The 24,608-nt window shown below is 48.6% G+C and overlaps 1 protein-coding gene across 3 annotated transcripts in view; it reads right to left on the bottom strand.

The window, feature by feature from the left end:
• Positions 1-437: 437 nt before the first annotated feature.
• LOC144501473 (ras-related protein Rab-37) overlaps positions 438-24,608 on the bottom strand; it is a 359,260-nt gene continuing 335,089 nt past the window's right edge. For all 3 annotated transcript variants that reach the window (XM_078225254.1, XM_078225255.1, XM_078225256.1), the window contains 4 exons: positions 12,062-12,127; positions 3,814-3,870; positions 2,834-2,910; positions 438-1,038 (listed from right to left, as the gene is read on the bottom strand). In XM_078225254.1, coding sequence (XP_078081380.1) covers positions 933-1,038; positions 2,834-2,910; positions 3,814-3,870; positions 12,062-12,127 — 306 coding nt within the window. In that variant the 3' untranslated portion in view covers positions 438-932. The remainder of the gene's footprint in view (positions 1,039-2,833; positions 2,911-3,813; positions 3,871-12,061; positions 12,128-24,608) is intronic.

Below are 24,608 nucleotides of genomic sequence, written 5' to 3'. Positions count from 1 at the left end.
GGATAGATACGGACTGGTGCAAGTATGGGAAACTGGGAATGGGATAGATACAGGATGAGTAGGGATACGGATATGAGATCGATATGGAGTGGGTATGGGTATGAGATCGATATGGGGTGGATACGGATATGAGATCAATATGGAGTGGGTATGGGTATGAGATCGATATGGGGTGGATACGGATATGAGATCAATATGGGGTGGGGACGGGTATGAGATTGATATGGGGTGGGGGACGGGTATGAGATCGATATGGGGTGGGTATGGGTATGAGAACAATATGGGCTGGGTGCGGGTATGGGGTGGATATGGGGTGGGGGTGGGTGTGGGGTGGATATGGGGTGGGTATGGTTTTGGGGTGGATATGGAGTGGGTGTGGGTATGGTGTGGATATGGGGTGGGGATGGGTATGGGGTGGGTGCGGGTATGGGGTGGGTGTGGGTATGGGGTGGGTGCGGGTATGGGGTGGGTATGGGGTGGGTGAGGTTATGGGGGTGGGTGTGGGTATGGGGTGGGTGCGGGCATGGGGTGGATATGGGGTGGGTGCGGGTATGGGGTGGATATCGGGTGGGTGCGGGTATGGGGTGGGTGTGGGTATGGGGTGGGTGTGGGTATGGGGTGGGTGCGGGTATGGGGTGGGTGCGGGTATGGGGTGGGTGTGGGTATGGGGTGGATATCGGGTGGGTGCGGGTATGGGGTGGGTGTGGGTATGGGGTGGGTGCGGGTATGGGGTGGGTGCGGGTATGGGGTGGGTGCGGGTATGGGGTGGGTGTGGGTATGGGGTGGGTGCGGGTATGGGGTGGGGACACTGCACACCAAGCTGAGCGTGAATGCCAATTTACAAAAAAGTGCATGTTTCACCACCCATTCAGAGCCAATCAGTGAAGCTGATTGCTGCTTCGCACCCTGAGTCCTCCAATCAGATCAGTTCCTCATTCAAACCCACAACAGCTGGACTTCTCCCGCTGAGATTCAATGTAGTCATGGATTTGGAATTTGGGTTCGTTGGGTTGATTGACGGATCTGTGTTTCAGCTCCCTGCAATGAGAGGACATTTGTTACCCAGTGTGTCCATGGCCCATTTCATACATCAACCATCCCCCCCCTTACACACACTCACACCCGCTTCACACACTCACACCCCCTTCACACACTCACACCCCCCCTTACACACACTCACACCCGCTTCACACACTCACACCCCCTTCACACACTCACACCCCCCCTTACACACACTCACACCCCCCTTACACACACTCACACCCCCTTCTCACACACACACACATACTCACACATACACACACCCCCTTCACACACACACACACTCCCCCTTACACACAGTCACACCCCCTTCACACACTCACACACACACACTCACACCCCCCTTTACACACACCCCCTTCACACACTCTCACTCACACACACTCACACCCCCCCTTACACACTCACACCCTCTTCACACACACTCATACCCCCCATTACACACACTCACACCCCCTCCACATACTCTCTCACACACACTCACTCTCACTCACACACACACACTCACACCCCCTCCACACACTCTCTCACACACACTCACTCTCACTCACACACACACACTCACACCCCCTTCACACACTCACTCACACACACAGTCACACCCCCACTTACACACACTCACACCCCTTCATACACTCTCACTCACACACACACACAGTCACACCCCCGCTTACACACACTCACACCCCTTCACACACTCTCACTCACACACACCCCCTACACACACTTACACCCCACCCCACACACACACACACACTCACACCCCCTTCACACACTCTCACTCACACACACACACACTCACTCACACACATCCCCTACACACACTCACACCCCGCCACGCACACACGCATGCTCTCACTCACACACACACACACACTCTCACTCACACACAAACTCCCTCCATTAAGTTACCCCTGTTTCTGGGATACAGTTTCCATTTACAAAACCCTTCCCAACCCATTTGTCAATTGTGAGTCGAGATAGTTTGAACACAGCAAATCCCCTGATGGAGAGGAGCCTGAACAAAGCCAAATCTTCCTCATGCCTGCAAACCATTTCGCAATGCCCACTGGATAGTAAGGATTAGGAATGGAGTGGCAGCTTGAATATAAATAAATAGAATATTCTTTCTCACAGCCTGTAAAGGATAAAGTTAAAGATGGTGTAGAGGTTGTGGGACTGGACTAAGAAATATCGATGTCTTCAATTTAAAACATAGATTCCCTGCAGTGCAGAAGGAGACTATTTGGCCCATCAAGTCTACGCCAACAGAGCATCTTAATCATGCACACCTCTTCCCTATCCCCGTAACCCCATGCATTTAACCCACTAATCCCCCTAATCTACACATTTTGAGATACTAAGGGGCAATTTAGCATGGCCAATCCACCTAATCTACATATCTTTGGACTGCGGGAGGAAACTGGAGCATCCGGACGAAACCCACGCAGACATGGGGAAAATGTGCAAACTCCACACAGATAGTCTTCCCAAGGCCAGAATCAAACTCAGACTCCAGGCACTGTGAGGCAGCTGTGCTAACCACTGTGCCACCGCTGAATCTTGGTGCCTCCCAGTGAATTCAATCCAGCTGGTAATATGCGGGTTAACACCTAAAAAAGTGACCACAAAAATCTGCTGGATTATCTTAATAACTGGATTGGCCATCGTTTAGAGAGGGAGACCCATTGCCCCTCACCCCCGCACGCTCTGAACGCTGTCGCGGTTTGATGATAAAAGTTGTCTTGACAGTGTGTTCCACAATCCAAACTCAAATCAAATCCAAACATACTTAGCCACAGCCAGGAATGCCAGCTCTACATTGATGCCAGTTTTGGCACTGGTCTCTATGAAAGGAACTCCATATTCCTGTGGGTCAGACACATATTATTAGAGAGGAGTCAGACACAGAGAGCTCACCAACATCTTACACATTCCTTTGTGTGTTTTCAGCACTTGAAGTGCCATAGCAAGTGATGGAATATGGAATTGGAATAGGTAGATGCTTGATGGCTGGCACAGACACAGTGGGCCGAAGGGCCTCTTGCTGTGATGTTCTTTGCAGATGTCACAGTGTATCACACATTTGTGTCGATATTCCCTGTTTCTGAAAGGACAGGATATGTGACAATAGAGGGCTAATTTTACAACTGCACCAAGCCGGACCAGCAAGGTGGCTACACCATGGCACACATCAAGAAACTAGGAGTTGCATGTGAGGCTCCTGATGGGAGGCCGCAGAGGTGGGTTTGAAATGTGAACCCGGGGATCATTGTACCCAATAACTAAAGGAAACTTGCATTTACATGGCGCCTTTCACAACCTCAAGCCATCGCCCGGCTCTTCACAGCCAGTGAATGTCTTTCTAAGGGTAGTCACTGTTGTGATGTAACATATATAGCAGCCAATTTCTACACAGCAGGATCCCACAAACAAGAATATGATACTGACCAATTATTATCTTCTTGTTGCTGCTTCAGTTATAGATATTGACAATGACATTGAGGAGAGCTCCCTCACTTTGTCTTGCTCAGGGCCATGTGATCCTTTACATGCCAGGAGAACAGGGGGTGGGGGGGGTGGGGGGGCTCAGTTTAACATTGTTTCTGAGAGAGTGTATTTTTGACAGGGTCACATTCCTGCACTGGAGCATCAGCCTTGAGTTTGTTGCTCAAGTGCGGGACTTTAATGCACAGTTTCTGACTGAGCTGTAAGAGCGATACTCATGGTTGATACTGGTGAACATAACATTGTCCAAATCAGTCAGCTCACCCTGGCCAGTTTCTCGCCTTCTTCTCTCTTGATGGCTCTCTCACTGGTGATGTCAGCCTGCAACAACAAAACAGACCAATTAACATCCCTGACAGGACGGAAATGTAGCACACGTCTCACAACTCAAGATGGACAAGCTCAGGAACTCTGTGAGAGTCATCTGAGTGACAGGTCATACCAATCAGAGCACACACAGATACACTGAAGAAGATCAAGAGTCAAAAACACGTTGGGAACTGGAGATAAAAGGATACATACACAGAAAAAGAGATTTACATATATCGAATTGATAAGGTAAACCTGCCCGCTCCAATGGGACTCTCATTATTCCCAGTGGAGAGACGGTCATTGAAAAGGTTATTTAATGAGAACATGTGTTGGAGGACTGGAGAGTGAGATACAGACAGTCTGAATGAGAGAGTGGTACAGACATTCAGAATGAGAGAGTGAGGTACAGACATTCTGAATGAGAGACAGGGTACAGACATTCTGAATGAGAGTGAGATACAGACATTTTGAATGAGAGAGTGAGGTACAGACATTCTGAATGAGAGAGTGAGGTACAGACATTCTGAATGAGAGACAGGGTACAGACATTCTGAATGAGAGTGAGATACAGACATTTTGAATGAAAGAGTGAGGTACAGACATTCTGAATGAGAGAGTGAGGTACAGACATTCTGAATGAGAGAGTGAGGTACAGACATTCTGAATGAGAGAGTGAGGTACAGACATTCTGAATGAGAGAGTGAGGTACATACATTCTGAATGAGAGAGTGAGATACAGACATTATCTGTATCAGAATACATAGGGGACTTTAACTTTCCAACTATTGATTGGAACCTTTGTAGGTCAAATAGTTCGGATGGGGCAGTTTTTGTGCAGTGTGTGCAGGAGGGTTTCCTGACACAATATGTGGATAGGCTGACAAGAGGTGAGGCCACATTGGATTTGGTACTGGGAAATGAACCGGGCCAAGTGTTAGATTTGGTTGTGGGAGAGCACTTTGGAGATAGTGACCACAATTCGGTGTCTTTTGTTATTGCAATGGAGAGGGATAGGGCCGTACGGCAGGGCAAGGTTTACAATTGGGGGAGAGGTAATTATGATGCGATTAGGCAAGAATTAGGGGGCATAAGTTGGGAACAGAAACTGTCAGGGAAAGGAACTAATGAAAAGTGGAACTTTTTCAAGGAACAAATACTGGGTGTCCTTGATAGGTATGTCCCTGTCAGGCAGGGAGGAAATGGCCGAGTGAGGGAAGCATGGTTCACGAAAGAGGTGGAATGTCTTGTGAAAAGGAAGAGGGAAGCTTATGTAGGGATGAGGAAACAAGGTTCAGATGGCTCGATTGAGGGTCACAAGTTAGCAAGGAATGAGCTGAAAAAGGGGCTTAGGAGAGCTAGGAGGGGACATGAGAAGTCCTTGGTGGGTCGGATCAAGGAAAACCCCAAGGCTTTTTACTCTTATGTGAGGAATAAAAGAATGACCAGGGTGAGGTTAGGGCCGGTCATGGGCAGTAGTGGGAACTTGTGTATGGAGTCAGTAGAGATAGGCGAGGTGATGAATGAATACTTTTCTTCAGTGTTCACCAAGGAGAGGGGCCATGTTTTTGAGGAAGAGAAGGTGTTACAGGCTAATAGGCTGGAGGAAATAGATGTTCGGAGGGAGGATGTCCTGGCAGTTTTGAATAAACTGAAGGTCGATAAGTCCCCTGGGCCTGATGAAATGTATCCTAGGATTCTTTGGGAGGCAAGGGATGAGATTGCAGAGCCTTTGGCTTTGATCTTTGGGTCGTCGCTATCCACAGGGATAGTGCCAGAGGACTGGAGAATGGCGAATGTTGTTCCTCTGTTTAAGAAAGGGAATAGAAATGACCCTGGTAATTATAGACCGGTTAGTCTTACTTCGGTGGTTGGTAAATTGATGGAAAAGGTCCTTAGGGATGGGATTTACGACCATTTAGAAAGATGCGGATTAATCCGGGATAGTCAGCACGGATTCGTGAAGGGCAAGTCGTGCCTCACAAATTTGATAGAATTTTTTGAGGAGGTAACTAAGTGTGTTGATGAAGGTAGGGCAGTTGATGTCATATACATGGATTTTAGTAAGGCGTTTGATAAGGTCCCCCATGGTCGGCTTATGATGAAAGTGAGGAGGTGTGGGATAGAGGGAAAGTTGGCCGATTGGATAGGTAACTGGCTGTCTGATCGAAGACAGAGGGTGGTGGTGGATGGAAAATTTTCGGATTGGAGGCAGGTTGCTAGCGGAGTGCCACAGGGATCAGTGCTTGGTCCTCTGCTCTTTGTGATTTTTATTAATGACTTAGAGGAGGGGGCTGAAGGGTGGATCAGTAAATTTGCTGATGACACCAAGATTGGTGGAGTAGTGGATGAGGTGGAGGGGTGTTGTAGGCTGCAAAGAGACATAGATAGGATGCAAAGCTGGGCTGAAAAATGGCAAATGGAGTTTAACCCTGATAAATGTGAGGTGATTCATTTTGGTAGGACTAATTTAAATGTGGATTACAGGGTCAAAGGTAGGGTTCTGAAGACTGTGGAGGAACAGAGAGATCTTGGGGTCCATATCCACAGATCTCTAAAGGTTGCCACTCAAGTGGATAGAGCTGTGAAGAAGGCCTATAGTGTGTTAGCTTTTATTGTAAGAAGTCTCACAACACCAGGTTAAAGTCCAACAGGTTTATTTGGTAGCAAATACCATAAGCTTTCAGAGCGCTGCCCCTTCATCAGATGGAGTGGAAATCTGTTCTCCAACAGTGCACAGAGACACAGAAATCAAGTTACAGAATACTAATTAGAATGCAAATCTCTACAGCCAGGTCTTAAAGGTACAGATAATGTGGGTGGAGGGAACATTAAACACAGGTTAAAGAGATGTGTATTGTCTCCAGACAGAACAGCTAGTGAGATTCTGCAAGATCAGGGGGAAAGCTGTGGGGGTTACTGATTATGTGACATAAATCCAACATCTCCACATCTTAGCTTTTATTAACAGGGGGTTGGAGTTTAAGAGCCATGGGGTTATGCTGCAACTGTACAGGACCTTGGTGAGACCACATTTGGAATATTGTGTGCAGTTCTGGTCACCTCACTATAAGAAGGATGTGGAAGCGCTGGAAAGAGTGCAGAGGAGATTTACCAGGATGCTGCCTGGTTTGGAGGGTAGGTCTTATGAGGAAAGGTTGAGGGAGCTAGGGCTGTTCTCTCTGGAGCGGAGGAGGCTGAGGGGAGACTTAATAGAGGTTTATAAAATGATGAAGGGGATAGATAGAGTGAACGTTCAAAGACTATTTCCTCGGGTGGATGGAGCTATTACAAGGGGGCATAACTATAGGGTTCGTGGTGGGAGACATAGGAAGGATATCAGAGGTAGGTTCTTTACGCAGAGAGTGGTTGGGGTGTGGAATGGACTGCCTGCAGTGATAGTGGAGTCAGACACTTTAGGAACATTTAAGCGGTTATTGGATAGGCACATGGAGCACACCAGGATGATAGGGAGTGGGATAGCTTGATCTTGGTTTCAGATAAAGCTCGGCACAACATCGTGGGCCGAAGGGCCTGTTCTGTGCTGTACTGTTCTATGTTCTATGTTCTATACAGACATTCTGAATGAGTGAGGTACAGACATTCTGAATGAGAGAGTGAGGTACAGGCATTCTGAATGAGAGAATGAGGTACAGACATTCTGAATGCGAGAGTGAGGTACAGACATTCTGAATGAGAGAGTGAGGTACAGACATTCTGAATGAGAGAGTGAGGTACAGACATTCTGAATGAGAGAATGAGGTACAGACATTCTGAGTGAGAGAGTGAGGTAGAGACATTCTGAGTGAGAGAGTGAGGTACAGACATTCTGAATGAGAGAGTGAGGTACAGACATTCTGAATGAGAGAGTGAGGTACAGACATTCTGAATGAGAGAGTGAGATACAGACATTCTGAATGAGAGTGAGGTACAGACATTCTGAATGAGAGAGTGAGATACAGACATTCTGAATGAGAGAGTGAGGGACAGGCATTCTGAATGAGAGAGTGAGATACAGACATTCTGAATGAGAGAGTGAGGGACAGGCATTCTGAATGAGAGAGTGAGATACAGACATTCTGAATGAGAGAGTCAGGGCTTTGGACAAATTGAGGGAATTTCAATGGACAGATTAGTTGAAAGTCGTGAATAAACACATTCAAGTTTGGGAAGCCTGAGATGAGCAGATGTGAAATCACTGTTGGAATCCAGTTACATTGTGGTAAAGTCTTCACAGGATTTGGGTGCAAACCCCATATGATTACTCCCAGTGCCACGTGCCAGCAAGCACAGAAGTAGGAGAATAGTGCAGATGAATGCACTATTAAGAGATGGTGCAGGAGGGAGGGTTTTAGATTCCTGGATCACTGGGACCATTTCTGGGGAAGGTGGGACCTGTACAAGTGGGACTGTCTACATCTGGACCAGAGTGGGACTAACATATTTGCGGGACATTTTGCTAGTGCTGTTGGGAGGAGTTTAAACTAATTTGACAGGGGGAGGTGACACAGACTATTAGCAGAATAGGGTCACAGCATTATACAGTAAAACAATCAAAACAGTGGGAGTGCAGCTGTATTAAGTTTCAAGGGAGTAAAGCAAGGCTGAATGGCCTCTACTTTAATGCCAGGAGTATTGCAGGTAAAATGGATGAGTTAAGGGTGAGGATTTGTGATACAACAACCATCACGGAGACATGGTTGAAGAAGGGGCAGGGTTGGCAACTCAACACTCTATAGAATCTTCAGGCGAGACACAGGAGGGGGTAAAAGAGGAGGAGGCATTGTTTAGTTAGTTAAGGAGTCAGTCACTGCAGTAAGGAGAGATGATATCTTAGAGGGGGCTTCAAATGGAGTTTTGTGGGTTGAGTTTAGGAATAAAAAGAGGACAGCCACATTGCTAGGTGTTTATTATAGACCCCCAGATAGTCAGCGGGAAATTGAGGAGCAAATATGTGCACAATTCACAGAGGTGTGTAAAAATAATAATGATAGAATCTTAGAATCCCTACAGCACAGAAAGAGGCCATTCGGCCCATCGAGTCTGCACCGACCACAATCCCACCCAGGCCCTACCCCCATATCCCTACATATTTACCCACTAATCCCTCTAACCTACGCATCCCAGGACACTAAGGGCAATTTTTTTAGCTTGGCCAATCAACCAGTCTGCAGGTGCAACAGGTGATCAAGAAGGCAAATGGGATGTTGGCCTATATCGCAAGGGGGATAGAATATAAAAGCAGAGATGTCTTGCTGCATCTGTACAGGGCACTGGTGAGGCCGCAGCTGGAATACTGTGTGCAGTATTGGTCCCCTTATTTGCGGAAGGATATATTGGCCTTGGAGGGAGTGCAGAAAAGGTTCACCAGGTTGATACCAGAGATGAGGGGTGTTGATTTTGAGGAGAGACTGAGCAGATTGGGTTTGTACTCGTTGGAATTTAGAAGGCTGAGGGGGGATCTTATAGAGACCTACAAGATAATGAAGGGGCTGGATAGGGTAGAGGTGGAGAGATTCGTTCCACTTAGAAAGGAAACTAGAACTAGAGGGCACAGCCTCAAAATAAAGGGGGGTCAGTTTAGGACAGAGTTGAGGAGGAACTTCTTCTCTCAGAGGGTGGTGAATCTCTGGAATTCTCTGCCCACTGAAGTGGTGGAGGCTACCTCGTTGAATATGTTTAAATCACAGATAGATGGATTCCTGATCGGTAAGGGAATTAGGAGTTATAGGGATCAGGCGGGTAAGTGGAACTGATCCACTTCAGATCAGCTAGATGGCCTACTCCTGCTCCTATTTCTTATGTTCTTATGTTCTTAACCTAACCCGCACATCTTTGGACTGTGGGAGGAAACCGGAGCACCCGGAGGAAACCCACGCAGACACAAGTAGAATGTGCAAACTTCACACAGACAGTGACCCAAGCCGGGAATCGAACCCAGGTCCCTGGAGCTGTGAAGCAGCAGTGCTAACCACTGTGCTACCGTGCCATCGGTACTTATAGTAGGTGATTTCAAATTTCCCCACATTAACTGAGGTGGACATGGTGTTAAGGGCTTGGATGGAGTGGATTTCTTGAAATATGTACAGAAGAATATGGCAGGACAGATGGTTGAGGTAGTGGGGGGAGCATTTTAGTGATAGCAATCACAACATGGTACAACTTAAGTTTCTAATGGACAAAGAAATAGACGAGTTGTACAAAAAAGTTTTCAATTGGGGAGAGCGGATTATAGTAAAATAAGGCAGGATCTGGCCAACGTAAGCTGGGAAGAGCTACTTGTGGGGAAATCTACAGGAGAGCAGTGAGGGGGTGGGGGCATTCAAAAAGGAAATGGGGACGGTACAGGCCCAACATGTTCCCTCTAGGGTGATAGGAAGGAGTAACAAGCCCGGAGAACCATGGATGACCAGAGATATTCAGGATACGGTGAGAAGGCTTTTAGCAGGTACAAGAGGAACAAATCTGTGGAGGCATTAGCGGAGTACAGAAAGTGCAAATTGGAGCTTAAGTAGGCAATTAGGAGAGCAAAGAGGGGATATGAGTAAGTTCTGGCTGGTAAAAGTAGGGAAAATCGCAAGATATTCCATCGGTATATCAATGGGAAGAGGATAACCAGGGAAAGAGTAGGGCCCATTAGAGACCGAGGGGGCAATCTATGGGTAGAGCCAGAGGACATTGGTAGAATGTTGAATGAATACTTTGCTTCCGTCTTCATCCAAAAGAATGAGGACGATGGTATGGAATTCAGGGAGAGAGACTGCGAGGTTCTAGAGCAAATTGACATAGGGAGTGACAAGGTGTTGGAGATGCTGGCAGGCTTAAAAGTGGATAAATCTCCAGGTCCGGATGAATTGTGTCCCAGGCTGCTGTGGGAGGCAAGGGAGGAGATTGCAGGGGCTCTGACCCAAGTTTTTAATTTCCCTCTGGCCACGGGGGAGGTGCCAAAGGACTGGAGAACAGTTAATGTGGTTCCGCTATTTAAGGAGGTTGTAGGGATAAACCAGGGAACAAAAGACCAGTGACTTTCACGTCAGTGGTACAGAAACTATTGGTGAAAATTCTGAAGGAATCTATCTCCACTTGGAGAGGCAAAGATTGAAGATTGGCTGGATGTTTAACAGTGAGATTGAATATGCATTGTGCTACGGGGAGATATAGACAGAATGATCAAATGGACAGATAAGTGGCAGATGGAATTTAACCCTGAAAAGTGTGAGGTGATACATTTTGGAAGAAGTAATTTGCCAAGGAAGATTCATTGAGGGCATGACACTGGGACCTTCTAGAGGAACAAAGGGACCTTGGCGTGTTTGTCCACAGACCTCTGAAGACAGAAAGTGGGGTGGTGAAAAAGGGATACTTGCCTTTAACAATCTATAGATTACAAAAGCAGGGAACATTGGTGAGGCCACAACTAGAGTACTGTGTGCGGTTCTGGTCGCCACATTAGTTTTTTGATTTGATTTATTATTTTCATATGTATTGGGGTACAGTGAAAAATATTGTTTCTTACGTGCTATATAGTCAAAACATACCATTCATAGAGTACCTAGGGGAGAAGGAAAGGAGAAGGTGCAGAATGTAGTGTTACAGTCATAGCTAGGGTGTGAAGAAAGATCAGCTGAGGTGTTTCACATGTATCGATGTAGACTCGATGGGCCGAAGGGTCTCTTCTTGCTGTATGATTCAATGATCTAAGTGTCTGTTTGCACTGGCAGTAAATAAGCAAGTAGCGCTTGCCAATGAGCTTACACTCGATAACATCCCTTTCTTGCTCCAGTCAACCAGTTCCTCACAGTCCACATCTACCTGCTCTCAGTCTTCCTGGTTGAAGTTGTTCAGCTCCCAATGTGCTCACCACACTCCCTCATCCAAACCACCACTGGTGTTGGAGCAATGCTGAGTACCTCAGACTATTTGGCAGTCTTACAGATATTTCTCTATTTCCAATGTAAATCCTGAAATATCAGTCAGCAACTCTCGTTGGTTTGCCTTCCTTCAGCTGGGTGGCACTGTGGCTAATTGCAGCACTCATATTATTCACTGCTTCTAATGGACCAATTGTGTATCATTGTTTTTAATTAAACCTTTGTTTATCTTTCTTTTGTAAATGATGAAACCAAGCTGAGATTTTGGTGATGTGACATCTTGTTAAATTTCTGTCATAGAACATCCAATGAAATTTAGAAATAGTACCCACCTTGTTACCGAGCAACATGATGACGACATCCTGTTGTGCATATTCATGTACCTCTGTTAACCAGGCCTGGCAGAGAACAGAGCAGATAAAATATTAATGAGAGCTCCTCTTTAAAAACAGAAATGATTCTAAGGAAATGGAAATTCAAAAGAGGCACAGGTCTCAAACGGCCAATAAGAGGCTCAGATAGAATGGTTACCTGACACTCTAATCTCCCACCCACCAATTGCAATCATCCTCACAACTGCAAACTGGAGTACTGACAGCAAAAACAGGACAGAGTGAAGCTCCCTCTATACTGTCCCCATCAAACACTCCCAGACAGATACAGCATGCGGTTAGATACAGAGTAAAGCTCCCTCTACACTGTCCCCATCAAACACTCCCAGGGCAGGTGCAGCATGGGGTTAGATACAGAGTAAAGCTCCCTCTACACTGTCCCCGTCAAACACTCCCAGGACAGGTGCAGCATGGGGTTAGATACAGAGTAAAGCTCCCTCTACACTGTCCCCATCAAACACTCCCAGGGCAGGTCTGGCATGTATCTTGAATACCTGTGTCTATGGGCTAACAATGTTTCCTGAAACAGCCACAGAGGTGTGATTTCGCCAGGATTAGTGTTGGATTACTCTGAGGATACTGCAGCAACTAGCTGAACTGCCTCCCCTCCTCCGGATGACCTGTCTCTCATTGTATCCATGCGCCCCAGTCATTTTCTGATGCTCCACCTCCAGCCAACCCTCTTGGCCATTAGTCATGCATCAACCCAAGTGGGTTACACTTGAAGAGCTGGGGTGATGAAATGTTCCATACTGCCTTGTCACCTTCATTCCCATGCTGAGTTTTAAAAGAATATAACTGGCTACAGGAATGGTGCAGGAGGGAAGGATTCAGATACCTGGATAATTGGGGCTCATTCTTGGGTAGGTGGGACCTCGAAAAATGGGATGGTCCTCACCTGGACCAGAGGGCTACCAATATCCTGGGGGGTGAAATTTGCTAATGCTCTTCAGGAGGGTTTAAACTAATTCAGCATGGGGATGGGAACCTGAATTGTAGCTCCAGTGTACAGGAGGGTGAGAGTAGTGAGGTCATGGATAAGGTTTCAAGGTCGCAGGAGTGTACTGGCAGGCAGGAAGGTGGGTTGAAGTGTGTCTACTTCAACGCCAGGAGCATCCGGAATAAGGTGGGTGAACTTGCAGCATGGGTTGGTACCTGGGACTTCGATGCTGTGGCCATTTCGGAGACATGGATAGAGCAGGGATAGAGCAGGGATAGAGCAATGGTTGTTGCAGGTTCCGGGGTTTAGATGTTTCAGTAAGAGCAGGGAAGGTGGTAAAAGAGGGGGAGGTGTGGCATTGTTAGTCAAGGACAGTATTACGGTGGCAGAAAGGACGTTTGATGAGGACTCATCTACTGAGGTAGTATGGGCTGAGGTTAGAAACAGGAAAGGAGAGGTCACCCTCTTGGGAGTTTTCTATAGGCCTCCGAAAAGTTCCAGAGATGTAGAGGAAAGGATTGCAAAGATGATTCTGGATAGGAGCGAAAGTAACAGGGTAGTTGTGATGGGGGACTTTAACTTTACGAATATTGACTGGAAAAGCTATAGTTCGAGTACTTTAGAGGGGTCAGTTTTTGTCCAATGTGTGCAGGAGGGTTTCCTGACACAGTATGTAGATAGGCCAACAAGAGGCGAGGCCACATTGGATTTGGTACTGGGTAATGAATCAGGCCAGGTGTTAGATTTGGAGGTAGGTGAGCACTTTGGTGATAGTGACCACAATTCGGTTACGTTTACTTTAGTGATGGAAAGGAATAGGTATATACCGCAGGGCAAGTGTTGTAGCTGGGGGAAAGGAAATTATAATGCGATTAGGTGAGATTTAGGATGCATAGGATGGGGAAGAAGTCTGCAGGGGATGGGCACAATTGAAATGTGGAGCTTGTTCAAGGAACAACTACTGCGTGTCCTTGAGAAGTATGTACCTGTCAGACAGGGAGGAAGTGGTCGAGCGAGGGAACCGTGGTTTACTAAAGAAGTTGAATCTCTTGTGAAGAGGAAGAAGGAGACTTATGTAAAGAGGAGACATGAAGGCTCAGTTAGGGCGCTTGAGAGTTACAAGTTAGCCAGGAAGGACCTGAAGAGAGAGCTAAGAAGAGCCAGGAGGGGACATGAGAAGTCTTTGGCAGTTAGGATCAAGAAAAACTTTCTATAGGTATGTCAGGAATAAAAGAATGACTAGGGTAAGATTAGGGCCAGTCAAGGACAGTAGTGGGAAGTTGTGCGTGGAGTCCGAAGAGATAGGAGAGGCGCTAAATGAATATTTTTCGTCAGTATTCACGCAAGAAAAAGACAATGTTGTCGAAGAGAATACTGAGATACAGGCTATTAGACTAGACGGGATTGAGGTTCATAAGGAGGAGGTGTTAGCAATTCTGGAAAGTGTGAAAATAGATAAGTCCCCTGGGCCGGATGCGATTTATCCTAGGATTCTCTGGGAAGCTAGGGAGGAGATTGCAGAGCCTTTGGCTTTGATCTTTATGTCGTCATCGTCTACAGGAATAGTGCCAGAAGACTGGAGGAGAGCAAATGTTGTCCCCTTGTTCAAGAAGGGGAGTAGAGACAAACCTGGTAATTATAGACCAGTGAGCCTTACTTCTGTTGTGGGCAAAGTTTTGGAAAGGATTATAAGAGATAGGATTTATAATCATCTGGGAAGGAACAATTTGAATTGGGATAGTCAATACGGTTTTATGAAGGGTAGATCGTGCCTCACAAACCTTATTAAGTTCTTTGAGAAGGTGATGAGGGTAAAGCAGTTGATGTGGTGTATATGGATTTCAGTAAAGCGTTTGATAAGGTTCTCCACAGTAGGCTATTGCAGAAAATACGGAGGCATGGGATTGAGGGTGATTTTGCGGTTTGGATCAGAAATTGGCTAGCTGTAAGAAGACAGAGGGCGGTGGTTGATGGGAAATGTTCATCCTGGAGTTCAGTTACTAGTGGTGTACCGCAAGGATCTGTTTTGGGGCCACTGCTGTTTGTCATTGTTATAAATGACCTGGATGAGGGTGTAGAAGGATGGGTTAGTAAATTTGCAGATGACACTAAAGTCGGTGGAGTTGTGGACAGTGCGGAGGGAAGTGGCACGTTACAGAGGGACATAGATAAGCTGCAGAGCTGGGCTGAGAGGTGGCAAATGGAGTTTAATGTGGAAAAGTGTGAGGTGATTCACTTTGGAAGGAGTAACAAGAATACAGAGTACTGGGCTAATGGTAAGATACTTGGTAGTGTGGATGAGCAGAGAGATCTCGGTGTCCATGTACATAGATCCCTGAAAGTTGGCACCCAGGTTGATAGGGTTGTTAAGAAGGCGTACAGTGTGTTAGCTTTTATTGGTAGGGGGATTGAGTTTCGGAGCCAGGAAGTCATGTTGCAGCTGAACAAAACTCTGGTGCGGCCGCACTTGGAGTATTGCGTACAGTTCTGGTCGCCGCATTATAGGAAGGATGTGGAAGCATTGGAAAGGGTGCAGAGGAGATTTACCAGGATGCTGCCTGGTATGGTGGGAAGGTCTTATGAGGAAAGGCTGAGTGACTTGAGGCTGTTTTCGTTAGAGAGAAGAAGGTTAAGAGGTGACTTACTAGAGGCATACAAGATGATCAGAGGATTAGATAGGGTGGACAGTGTGAGCTTTTTTCCTCGGATGGTGATGGCTAGCACGAGGGGACATAGCTTTAAATTGAGGGGTGATAGATATAGGACAGATGTTAGAGGTAGGTTCTTTACTCAGAGAGTAGTAAGGGCGTGGAGTGCCCTGCCTGCAACAGTAGTGGACTCGTCAACATTAAGGGCATTTAAATGGTCATTGGATAAACATATGGATGATATTGGAATAGTGTAGGTTAGATGGGCTTTAGATTGGTTTCACAGGTCGGTGCAACATTGAGGGCCAAAGGGCCTGTACTGCGCTGTAATGTTCTATCTTCTATGAGTGTAGGTCGAATGGATGAGTGTCAGGAATATGCTATCCGGGCACTACCACTTCAGGAAGAATAAAGTGGCCTTGTGGAATTTGTTGCAAAGATTCACTAAATGAAGCAAATGCTAAAATTCTGAGGACAAGATAAATAAATAACTCAAGTGTAGAAGATTATACGGTGATCTAATTGTTTCTGGATATGGGTAAATGAAGGGCCTGATTTTACCATTGTCATTCTAAGTGCTGAATCTGGGCGTAATGCAGATCCGACTGAGAAATCTGCTTTCAGGCGCCCCCCATACGCAGTCAGCCATCTCCAGTCCCATTCGCGCTGTGGGCGGGGCTCAGCGCGGCCGAAACGATCGGAGCTCTGAACTGCACATGCGCAGTTACAAAACAATTTGAAAAAGCGCGCCGTGTCAGATCGCTCCCGGGCCGCAGAAAGCAGAGAAAGCGGCTCGGGAGCGAAAATCAGGAGTGATGGCCCCCACAGACATCACTGACCCCCTTATCTACCACCCCCCCCACTACGCACACACATCACTGTCCCCCTTATCCATCCCCCCCACTATCCACACACATCACTGTCCCCCTTATCCATCCCCCCCACTACCCACACACATCACTGTCCCCCTTATCCATCCCCCCCACTATCCACACACATCACTGTCCCCCTTATCCACCCCCCCCACTACGCACACACATCACTGTCCCCCTTATCCATCCCCCCCACTATCCACACACATCACTGTCCCCCTTATCCATCCCCCCCACTACCCACACACATCACTGTCCCCCTTATCCATCCCCCCCACTATCCACACACATCACTGTCCCCCTTATCCATCCCCCCACTACCCACACACATCACTGTCCCCCTTATCCATCCCCCCCACTACCCACACACATCACTGTCCCCCTTATCCACCCCCCCACTACCCACACACATCACTGTCTCCCTTATCCACCCCCCCACTACCCACACACATCACTGTCCCCCTTATCCACCCCCCCACTACCCACACACATCACTGTCCCCCTTATCCATCCCCCCACTTCCCACACACATCACTGTCCCCCTTATCCATCCCCCCCACTACCCACACACATCACTGTCCCCCTTATCCACCCCCCCACTACCCACACACATCACTGTCCCCCTTATCCACCCCCCCACTACCCACACACATCACCGTCCCCCTTATCCACCCCCCCACTACCCACACACATCACTGTCCCCCTTATCCACCCCCCCACTACCCACACACATCACTGTCCCCCTTATCCATCCCCCCACTACCCACACACATCACTGTCCCCCTTATCCATCGCCCCACTACCCACACACATCACTGTCCCCCTTATCCACCCCCCCACTACCCACACACATCACTGTCCCCCTTATCCACCCCCCCACTACCCACACACATCACTGTCCCCCTTATCCACCACCCTCCCGCTACCCACACACATCACTGTCCCCCTTACCATTCCCCCCCCCACTACCCACACACATCACTGTCCCCCTTATCCAACCCCCACTACCCACACACATCACTGTCCCCCTTATCCAACTCCCCACTACCCACACACATCACTGTCCCCCTTATCCACCCCCCACTACCCACACACATCACTGTCCCCCTTATCCACCACCCCCCACTACCCACACACATCACTGTCCTCCTTATCCACCCCCCACTACCCACACACATCACTGTCCCCCTTACCATTCCCCCCCCACTACCCACACACATCACTGTCCCCCTTACCATTCCCCCCCCCCACTACCCACACACATCACTGTCCCCCTTATCCACCCCCCACTACCCACACACATCACTGTCCCCCTTATCCAACCCCCACTACCCACACACATCACTGTCCCCCTTATCCAACTCCCCACTACCCACACACATCACTGTCCCCCTTATCCACCCCCCACTACCCACACACATCACTGTCCCCCTTACCATTCCCCCCCCACTACCCACACACATCACTGTCCCCCTTATCCACCCCCCACTACCCACACACATCACTGTCCCCCTTATCCAACTCCCCACTACCCACACACATCATTGTCCCCCTTATCCATCCCCCCCACTACCCACACACATCACTGTCCGCCTTATCCATCCCCCCACTACCCACACACATCACTGTCCCCCTTATCCATCGCCCCACTACCCACACACATCACTGTCCCCCTTATCCATCCCCCCCACTACCCACACACATCACTGTCCCCCTTATCCACCCCCCCACTACCCACACACATCACTGTCCCCCTTATCCACCCCCCCACTACCCACACACATCACTGTCCCCCTTATCCAACTACCCACACACATCACTGTCCTCCTTATCCACCCCACACTACCCACACACATCACTGTCCCCCTTATCCATGCCCCCCGCTACCCAGACCGATCGCCACCCCTGCCCCCCTCCCCTCCCCACCGATCGCCCGCATAGTGGCAACGGACCCCCCTGCCCCCACCAGAGATCCATCTGCCCCCCCGCCAGAGATCCATCTGCCCCCCCACCAGAGATCCATCTGCCCCCCACCAGAGATCCATCTGCCCCCCTCCACCTCCATAGATCCATCGGCCCCCCCACCAGAGAACCATCTGCCCCCCCCACCAGAGAACCATCTGCCTCCCCCACCAGAGATCCATCTGCCCCCCCCCCCCACCAGTGAGCGATTGGGCCTCCCCCTCTCCCCGAGATACATCTTACCCACCAGACAACGATCTGGCCTCACTCCCCCCGCCACCCCCCCCCCACAGAGAATGGTCTGGCCTCACTCCCCCCCCCCCCCTCCAGAGGAACATCTGACCTGCCTCCTCCGTCCTCCCCACCAGACAACGATCAGCCCTCCCCCCCACCACCAGACAACGATCAGCCCTCCCCCCCACCACCAGACAACGATCAGCCCTCCCCCCCACCACCAGACAACGGTCGGCCCTCTCACCCACCCCCCACACCAGAGAATGATCTGACCCGCCTCCTCCTCCTCCCCCCCACCACTGATCTGAGTCAGAGAGCTGTTGGAAACACTGAATGTGCTCTTCAGAAGCTGGAGCGTCCGTTTCAGACGTTTATTGAGCAGGTCCATTACGGCGCGGTTCCAGATCGGCAAAAGCGGTGGTAAAGGGGGAAATGTTGATAAAGTTGGGCGGGCAGTTCATTAATTCATATAGAAGAAAGTCAGAGGTGAACAGGGTAACATATAGAAACCCTACAGTGCAGAAGGAGGCCATTCGGCCCATCGAGTCTGCACCGACCACAATCCCACCCAGGCCCTAACCCCACATATTTTACCCGCTAATCCCTCTAACCTACGCATCCCAGGACTCTAAGGGACAATTTTTAACCTGGCCAATCAACCTAACCCGCACATCTTTGGACTGTGGGAGGAAACCGGAGCACCCGGAGGAAACCCACGCAGACACGAGGAGAATGTGCAAACTCCACACAGACAGTGACCCGAGCCGGGAATCGAACCCGGGACCCTGGAGCTGTGAAGCAGCAGTGCTAACCACTGTGCTACCGTGCAAATGCATTTAAATTACCGTTGCGCCCGTTTTGGACGTGAAACGGATCGCCGCCATTCCTGGGTTTCGGTAAAGTGGCAATCTGCGCGGACGCGAGTGTGGATCGCGTTAATGGCCTCACACCCGACTTTACCACGTTTTCGCGCCAATGGTAAAATAGGGCCCAAAATGTCACCACAGTCCCAGAGGAGAAAGAGGTGACTGGTGGTGATTTTAACCTGAGGATCACCACACCTCAGGCGAGCGACAAGATAACCTGAGCCAGTACGGGAATGGAACCCACGCTATTGGCGTCGCTCTGCATCACGAACCGTCCACCCAGCCAACAGAGCTAACCAATCCCCCAGATAGAGAGAAACCTTTTCCTCTAGTTGGGGCAGTCCAGCAGTAGGTGGGGGGATAACCTTAAAATTTAGGGGTGGGTTGCCTCACACCTTTAAATAGTACCTGGATGAGCACTTGGCACATCATAACATTCAAGGCTATGCGCCAAGTGCTGGCAGAAGGGCTTGGGTAGGTAGGTTGTGTGTTTCTCACATGTTGTTGCCGACTTGATGGGCTGAAGGGCCTCTTCTGCACTGTGTGATTCTGTGATAGATTTTTGTTTGTCAAGGGTATTGAGGATTATTGAACCAATGCAAGTAAAGAGAGTTAAGGTACAGATCAACCATGATCTAATTGAATGAAGTAACAGGCTTGAGGGGTTGAATGGCCTCTTCCTGTTTGTGTGGGATCCAGAGCCTTTGGGAGCCAGTGGGAAACATAAAATCTGGAAACTGCTGTCAATCACAAATAGGAGAGTCAGGGGTTAAATTTAGCATTGCTTCTAAGCAATCTGACTCACCATCATCCTCTGGTTAGAAACAGATAAAGAGAATCTCATGTGATATTTTGAGAGTTGACTGCTTCAAGCAAAATTACATTTAGTAATGAGGTGGGAGTACAGCAATAGGAGATCTGTAGCTCTCCAACCTCAACCTGCTGCTCTATTCTCATTGATTTTCCTCAGTCAGTCTTCATTTAGACAACCTCTATCTGTCTGTTTGACATCACCAGTACGTCAATGTACGTCATCCTTTATAATGAAGCACTCCAAATCAACCTTGACATTTACACTATCAGCCTCAACAAGGCTACAGTTACACATTACAGATGGTAGCAGCATTCTAAACCCTGCCTCTTGTGATAAACAAATATTCCTCTTCAGCTTGCAGTTTTCCATCCTGCACTTTCCCTCCCATTTCCCCGACTGCATTGAATCAAGGCTGGCCGCATACCTCGACTCTACATCTTTCTGTACCTTGGTCTGAAAGTGATTATTCGACACGGCAGAGAGATCTCCCCACTCTGCAATGAACCTCTTGGCAAGTGAAGCTTGGACTACCTACTAGGAAAACTGGCAGGGGAACAGATAGCAACTTTTACAGATGCACCACAGAAAGCATTCTTTCTGGTTGTATCACAGCTTGGTATGGCTCCTGCTCTGCCCAAGACCGCAAGGAACTAGAAAAGGTCGTGAATGTCACCCAATCCATCACGCAAACCAGCCTCCCATCCACTGACTCTGTCTACACTCCCCGCTGCCTCGGCAAAGCACGGGGCGGCACGGTAGCACAGTGGTTAGCACTGCTGCTTCACAGCTCCAGGGTCCCGGGTTCGATTCCCGGCTCGGGTCACTGTCTGTGTGGAGTTTGCACATTCTCCTCGTGTCTGCGTGGGTTTCCTCCGGGTGCTCCGGTTTCCTCCCACAGTCCAAAGATGTGTGGCTAAGGTTGATTGGCCAGGTTGAAAAAATTGTCCCTGAGATGCGTAGGTTAGCGGGATTAACGGGTAAATATGTGGGGGTAGGGTCTGGGTAGGATTGTGGTTGGTGCAGACTCGATGGGCCGAATGGCCTCCTTCTGCACTGTAGGGTTTCTATGATTTCTATGAAAGCAGCCAGCATAATTAAGGACCCCATGCACCCCGGACATTCTCTCTTCCATCTTCTTCCTTCGGGAAAAAGATACAAAAGTCTGAGGTCACGTACCAACCGACTCAACAACAGCTTCTTCCCTGCTGCCGTCAGAATTTTGAATGGACTTACCTTGCATTAAGTTGATCTTTTTCTACACCCTAGCTATGACTGTAACACTACATTCTGCACTCTCTCGTTTCCTTCTCTGTGAACGGTATGCTTTGTCTATATAGCGCGCAAGAAACAATACTTTTCACTGTATGTTAATACATGTGACAATAATAAATCAAATCAAATCAAATCAAAAATTCACAATAGATACAAGTGAGTGGGTTGTGGACATTGTAAGATAACGCACCATCAGTAATAGCAGGGGAGGAGTGAGAGATTCCGCATCCTGAGTAAGAGCAGAATTTTGTGGTTTTACAGATCAGGAATGATTGACATGCTGGGTCTCACTTCTTCTGAAAAAGGGAGGCTGAGGGCTGACCTAACAGAGACTCTCACCTGAGTATTTGGGAATTTGGATCAAAGTGGGAACAGTCTCATTCTGCGCTGTAACATTTCTATGATTCTGTCATCTCCCCACATTCCTCCATCTTGCCGACGATCCACAAGCAATGAGGAAATCTCAGCTTGTTGTCCACACACATACTCCTGGCTTACTCCAGCTGACCCCACTTGTTGGGGGTCCATGACCCACTCAGGGGGTTTTCGAGGTTCTGCCAATTCAGAACCAAATCTTTCCAACAATCTCATTCTGTGAGCAGTGGTGAGAAGAGTAAAGGAAGAGTGAATCTGATCACTAAGATTATCAATGTATTTATCAATAAGACAGGTCTCAAAATCGATGATGTATTCTTTTCCCATGAGGAGAATTGAATTCACTGAGCTGCTGTCATGTTACTGCTCTCGTGTCCCGGATCTAGTGGTGACAGCAGTGGGATAACTGTGTGGTGCGCACTTTCCTGCTGCCATCTTCCAATCCAGTCAGGGTGGGGTTTGACATCCATCTTGTGGAGTTGATGGGTTTGGACATCAATGTAAGAGTGTTGGTGCATTTTCCTTTGATTTCACCCTTCACTGCTAGTCTGCAGCAACAGTTTACAGAGCCAAGCACGCCCTGGACACTGCCCACTGACACCTCATGGTCTCGGGCCCAAGTCCTGGGGACTACCTTGGGGCAGCACGGTGGCACAGTGGTTAGCACTGCTGCTTCACAATGCCAGGGACCTGGGTTCAATTCCCAGCTTGGGTCACTGTCTGTGTGGCGTTTGCACATTCTCGCCATGTCTGCGTGGGTTTCCTCCGGGTGCTCTGGTTTCCTCCCACACTCCAAAGATATGCAGGTAATGTGGATTGGTTATGCTAAGTTGCTACTACTAAGGTCAGGGGGACTAGCTAGGGTAAATGCATGGGGTTATGGGGATAGGGCTTGTGGGATTGCGGTTGGTGCAGACTTGATGGGCCGAATGGCCTCCTTCTGCACTGTAGGATTCTATGATTCTATGATATGGAAGAGAAACAGGCCATTCGGCCCAGCCTGTCCATCCTAATATATCTGCTCCACTCAAACCTTCTCCTACTTTCCCTTATCTAAATCTACCATCGTAAGCCTGTATTCCCTCCTCTCTCAGATCTATTCCTTAAAATTATCAACGCTATTCACTTCAACTATTCTCTATGGCAGTGAGTTCCACATTCTCACAACTCTCTGGATAAAGAGGATTTGATGTGGAGATGCCGGGTTTGGACTGGGGTAAACACAGTAAGAAGTTTAACAACACCAGGTTAAAGTCCAACAGGTTTATTTGGTAGCAAAAGCCACACAAGCTTTCGGAGCTCTAAGCCCCTTCTTCAGGTGAGTGGGAATTCTGTTCACAAACAGAGCTTATAAAGACACAGACTCAGGTTCGAACAAGACTTCTTCACCGCACGGGACCTTCAACCGATGCTATACACTAGATACATCGATGACATTTTCTTCCTTTGGACTCATGGTGAACAATCACTGAAACAACTATATGATGACATCAACAAGTTCCATCCCACCATCAGACTCACCATGGACTACTCTCCGGAATCGGTTGCATTCTTGGACACACGCATCTCCATTAAGGACGGTCACCTCAGCACCTCACTGTACCGCAAGCCCACGGATAACCTCACGATGCTCCACTTCTCCAGCTTTCACCCTAAACACGTTAAAGAAGCCATCCCCTATGGACAAGCCCTCCGTATACATAGGATCTGCTCGGATGAGGAGGATCGCAACAGACACCTCCAGACGCTGAAAGATGCCCTCATAAGAACAGGATATGGCGCTAGACTCATTGATCAACAGTTCCAACGCGCCACAGCGAAAAACCGCACCGACCTCCTCAGAAGACAAACACGGGACACAGTGGACAGAGTGCCCTTCGTTGTCCAGTACTTCCCCGGAGCGGAGAAGCTACGGCATCTCCTCCGGAGCCTTCAACATGTCATTGATGAAGACGAACATCTCGCCAAGGCCATCCCCACACCCCCACTTCTTGCCTTCAAACAACCGCACAACCTCAAACAGACCATTGTCCGCAGCAAACTACCCAGCCTTCAGGAGAACAGTGACCATGACACCACACAACCCTGCCACAGCAACCTCTGCAAGACGTGCCGGATCATCGACACAGATGCCATCATCTCACGTGAGAACACCATCCACCAGGTACACGGTACATACTCTTGCAACTCGGCCAACGTTGTCTACCTGATACGCTGCAAGAAAGGATGTCCCGAGGCATGGTACATTGGGGAAACTATGCAGACGCTGCGACAACGGATGAATGAACACCGCTCGACAATCACCAGGCAAGACTGTTCTCTTCCTGTTGGGGAGCACTTCAGCGGTCACGGGCATTAGGCCTCTGATATTCGGGTAAGCGTTCTCCAAGGCGGCCTTCGCGACACACGACGGCGCAGAGTCGCTGAGCAGAAACTGATAGCCAAGTTCCGCACACACGAGGATGGCCTCAACCGGGATATTGGGTTCATGTCACACTATTTGT

This window comes from Mustelus asterias, chromosome 12 (assembly GCF_964213995.1).
Source record: "Mustelus asterias chromosome 12, sMusAst1.hap1.1, whole genome shotgun sequence".
In the NCBI taxonomy this organism is placed as follows: Eukaryota; Metazoa; Chordata; class Chondrichthyes; order Carcharhiniformes; family Triakidae; genus Mustelus; species Mustelus asterias.
Note: the sequence above shows the minus strand (reverse complement) of the source record. Positions and strands in the feature narration are given on the sequence as shown.